The sequence below is a fragment of the Teleopsis dalmanni genome, chromosome 1 (assembly GCF_002237135.1).
Source record: "Teleopsis dalmanni isolate 2A chromosome 1, ASM223713v2, whole genome shotgun sequence".
NCBI classification, from domain to species: domain Eukaryota; kingdom Metazoa; phylum Arthropoda; class Insecta; order Diptera; family Diopsidae; genus Teleopsis; species Teleopsis dalmanni.
The window spans coordinates 159,604,142-159,608,421 of record NC_051846.1 but is presented as its reverse complement, the minus strand read 5'-3'; the positions used below and the strand labels follow the sequence as shown (position 1 = coordinate 159,608,421).

Here is a 4,280-nt window from a genome sequence, read left to right as displayed (position 1 = left end):
GAACATATAATTGCCAATAGATGAACAAACTATAAAAACAACTATTCTTATAAAACACTGTTTACTTTGGAACGTACACTGTGTATCTGTGTATATGTGTATATATATATATAAATATATATCTTACATCTCAGAAAGCCAACTCTTAAAAGCCAAAAGTGTATATGCAATCTATACTGATGATTTCTTAACATCAGTATAGTTCTGTTTTAAATATAAACAAATAACATATATATAAAAAAAAAACTTATCGTTTAATTGTTATAATCTAAATAATTATTGTTTTTAAATAAATTTAATATAAATATGAATTTAATTGAAATAAAATATATGCTTTAAGCGTTTTCGATTCTTATGTATTAGTAAATATTTACTGATCCATAGCTTCCTGGCTGGTTTCGTCAACCTCCATTTTAGCAGGATCGTCTTTATTATTCGGTTGTGTTGAATCAGTAGCCATTGCAGTGGCACTATCACTACTTTCGACAACCATATTAACTTCTGGAACAGGTGAACCATCATCAACTGATGAATCTTCCATAGGTTGATCATTCAATGTTATAGTTGGTGGTGTAACTACAATATTATCAGTTTTACTATTTTCAACGGTTTCACTATTGTCAACAGTTTTAATTTCTTCTGTGGTAGGAACTGCCTCAACAATTACTTTATCATCCGTATCCTCAGCGATAACTGGCAATTGTTCAGTAACTTTAGCTTCTACATCTACTGTTGGTACTACAGTTGATTCAATTGTAATTGCAGTCGGGGATTCTGTTTCAATTTCTTTATTTACATTTTCCTCTTCAGTCTTACCATCTTCGTTTGTTGGAGCTAATGTTTCTTTTTCTCCAGTATCAATAACAGATTCAACTTCTTTTTTATCATCTACGTCACATGTTTCATTTTTATCAGTGTCTACCTTTTCAACCTTTTCTACAGCTGCTTCTTCGGTATCTACAGGTGTTGTACTTTCTTCAACAATTTTTGTTCCAGACTCAACATTATTTTGCTTAGCTTCAGTCGTTGGTTCTTCTGCGGCAGTTATTGCTTCTGTTGTACCCTCCTCTTTTGCGTCCTCAACTTCTTTGTCAGTTGTTTTTGAAACTTCTACGTCAGTTGGTGGAGTTGTTGACAATTCTTCTTTTTCACATTTTTCTATTTCTTGTTTTTCAATAATTTTTTCCTCTTCATTAACTGTGTTATTCTCAGTTTCTTGTTCAGTTTTATCTCCATTATTATCAACCTGATCTATAATTGATTTAACATTTTCTACTAGTTTGTCTGAAATTTTTTCTTCTGAAGAGTCTTCCGTTTTTTCATTGTCATTTTTTTCCTTTTCATTTTGTTCTTTCTCATTATTCACTTCTTCTTTATTTTCAGAAATTTTACCGGAGTTCTCAATTTTTTCAGTCTCAGTCTCAATATCAATGTTTTGTTTATCTTCGGACATCTCTGCATCATTATTACTATCATTAATTTCGTTAGTATCATTAGTGACATTCTCATTATCATTCTCATTACTTTTTATTATGTCCGGTTTTTGTTCATCTATCTTATCATCAAGTTTTTGTTCACTTTTCGATTCCGTATTCAACTCACTTGATTTTACAGCACTATCTTTCTCAGACTCTTTCTCTTTCTCATCGATATCTAACTTAAGCTTTTTAGGATTTGGCAATATATCGTCATCAGCAGATCGTAAAGCATTCGAGTCTATTTCTGTATTTTCGGCCCCAACTTTAGTTTCGATTGTTTCAGACTCAGGTTTAACATTCGTTGTTGTTGGTCCATTACCATTCTGTGTTTCGGTATTGAATATAGTTTCATTTTCCATATCAATATCAACGTTAACATCTAGCGAAAGATCTCCATTGACCACCGAATCGAGAGAGTCGCCATTTTCACTTTCAGTACGTTTACGTCCAGGTTCAATAGTACTGACTACTAAACAATTTGTTTTATATGAAAGTACATAAACAAAAGATTATGAAAAAAAAAATACCTAAAGAAAGGAAAATAAAATTTTTGGAATAAACTTACCCAAAATGTTCTTTTCCAAAGCACGCATAAACTTATCAATACGACTGTATTGCTTATGTGGATCTATTAGAAGCTCACACAGACGTTGAATGGTAAAAGGTGCCGCATTAAATAGTTCCAAACGCTCCAAAAGTGCAGATTTCATGCTTTCGTAATTAAATGGATCTACATTAGGATATTGGGGAATTTCTGAAAAAACCCAAGTACATCGAAAAATAAAAATATAATTTATTACTATTATATAATGTAAGAGAAAATAATAAAAAGTACGCAATATATATTTTTTAAGAATATTTTTAAAATATTTATAAAAGTACGAAAGAAATTAGCGAATGCTAAAAACGGAGGGTTATTGTACTTTAAACAGTTTTACACACGTTTGAGCCGCAGAAACATAAAAAGTTTAAATAAAGCAACTTAGCTGAGTTAAAGAGCGAACATTTCTTGACACATATATAACAACAAAATCATCTGCCGTATAAATTCATACAAAATTTTTGCAAACAGACAATAGAACAAGATGAAAAAAGAATTTGCAAAAATTTAATGCTATTATGTGAAAAGAATATTAAGTTTTTTCTTATTTTTTTTTTTTTTATATAAATTTAATTGATAATAAAAATGTTAAATGAAACAAAAAAAAAAATAATTCTTTGAATGAATAAAATATTGTATTGCTTGTGTAATTAAATACACCTCATCTCATTAAATGCATATTATAATATCTCTAATCTAAATGTTACAATATACCACAAAACATATATATTTATAATGAAATTATTATTAAAAAATAATATCCATAATAATATACAAACTAAAAAGACAACAATAAAAAAAATTTTTATTAAACTTAAAATTCAAACATTTTTTTGTTATTCAACACAACAGCCGAAAAGAAACGGCAACAATTTCACAACCGTTTACTACTCACCACGAAAGTATGTAGCAAGACAGACAGCTGTGTTACATTCTTTTTTATGCATTTTCTGCAGCCTAAAACTGTATTTATAATAGACAGAAGGAGCGGACATATTTGATATGCCACAAAGAAAAGTTCAAAAAACCGGCAGCGCAAAACGAAGATGCAAAAAAAAGAAATTGCAAGCGAATTATAGGATCAAAAAAAAAATGTCCGTACAACATTTTCCCTCTATCGCTAGTAGCGATTCGCTACCACTAATAACTAGTTATTTAATTAAAATTTGTATATATTCGTATATCAAAAAAAAAAAAAGTAATTTCAAATTTATAATTGTAGCACACACACACATATATATATATATATATATACAGCAGCACCCCCTTTTTATTGAATTCACTTCTAAGAAATTTATGTTTTAAGACCGATATTAAAAAGACAAAATTAGTTCATATTCGTAAAAAAAGCCAAGCAACGCCCTAAATTATTTTGCACATTTTTCGCAAATGTGTCAACTACTGCACTTTAACAAGACTTTCAGATTTTCACGCACAAAGAGAAAGTTTAAAAAATCTCCAGACAAATTTTTGGCCAACGTAAAAAAAGCATAAAAAAGATGAAGGAAGCGTAAAGAAACAAAAAAAAAAAAAAGATTGAAAGCCGGTTTGGCACTTACCGTCTCCTCGCGTTGAAGAAGTATCATGAAAATTTTTGATGACGTTTAGTAACTTTTCCCGAAATAAATACTTAAGGCTTGACCATTTGAAAACGGTATCACCGGTTTTAGCAACGTACTGCAAATATTCGTCCAACTCCTTCGGTATTTCTTTTTGTTTAAGACGAGTATAGCGCTCCAAAATTTGCATAACTTCCTCAGCGTTTTCCATATTGTACACCATTTTTAATTCCGTTCTAAGAATTTTTTCTTTTTACTAGCGGCGAACACAAGTATTAGGAAAAAAAAATTCGAAATTCTTATTAAGTTCAATATGTAGACAACTATCCTTAATACAAATTAAGAATAGAGGACGCAAACACTTCAACTTAGCACAAGCACAAACTACCACTGCGCTCACTGAACACAGAATGATAAAACATACATTTGGTTGTATGAAAAAAACGCATTTTGAGAGAGACTACATTGTATTGTGTGAAAACACAAAATTTGTGCTGTTAACACATTTTAAAACGGAATATTCACAATAGTTTAACTTCAACTATACATATTCACAATATGTTTATATATGGAGCCTGTGGATCGTTGCTTCTACTGCAACAGAGAGAATAACATAAAAACATGCAAACATGCGTAATGCCT

At 30.1% G+C, this 4,280-nt stretch overlaps 1 protein-coding gene across 2 annotated transcripts; it reads right to left on the bottom strand.

Moving 5' to 3' along the window:
* Positions 1 to 288: 288 nt before the first annotated feature.
* On the bottom strand, positions 289 to 4,064 carry LOC119669635 (serine/threonine-protein phosphatase 4 regulatory subunit 2). Of its 2 annotated transcripts, none has more exons than XM_038079617.1 (3): positions 3,639 to 4,064; positions 2,044 to 2,232; positions 289 to 1,947 (listed from the first exon to the last, which is right to left on the bottom strand). In XM_038079617.1, exons 1-3 carry the CDS (start codon positions 3,859 to 3,861, stop codon positions 371 to 373), a joined length of 1,989 nt encoding a protein of 662 aa, XP_037935545.1. In that variant the 5' UTR covers positions 3,862 to 4,064; the 3' UTR covers positions 289 to 370. The 2 variants fall into 2 exon arrangements, with proteins under 2 accessions (XP_037935545.1, XP_037935546.1); XM_038079618.1 differs by having other exon boundaries at positions 290 to 1,944.
* Between the last annotated feature and the right edge of the window lie 216 nt (positions 4,065 to 4,280).

What these genes read in the sequence shown, in the direction of transcription:
- LOC119669635 (XM_038079617.1), bottom strand. Translation starts at nt 3,861, where the DNA reads ATGGTGTACAATATGGAAAACGCTGAGGAAGTTATGCAAATTTTGGAG. An exon ending in TTCTTCAACGCGAGGAGACG is followed by an intron (nt 2,233 to 3,638) that starts GTAAGTGCCAAA and finishes GGGTTTTTTCAG; the next exon opens with AAATTCCCCAATATCCTAAT. An exon ending in TTTGGAAAAGAACATTTTGG is followed by an intron (nt 1,948 to 2,043) that starts GTAAGTTTATTC and finishes CAAATTGTTTAG; the next exon opens with TAGTCAGTACTATTGAACCT.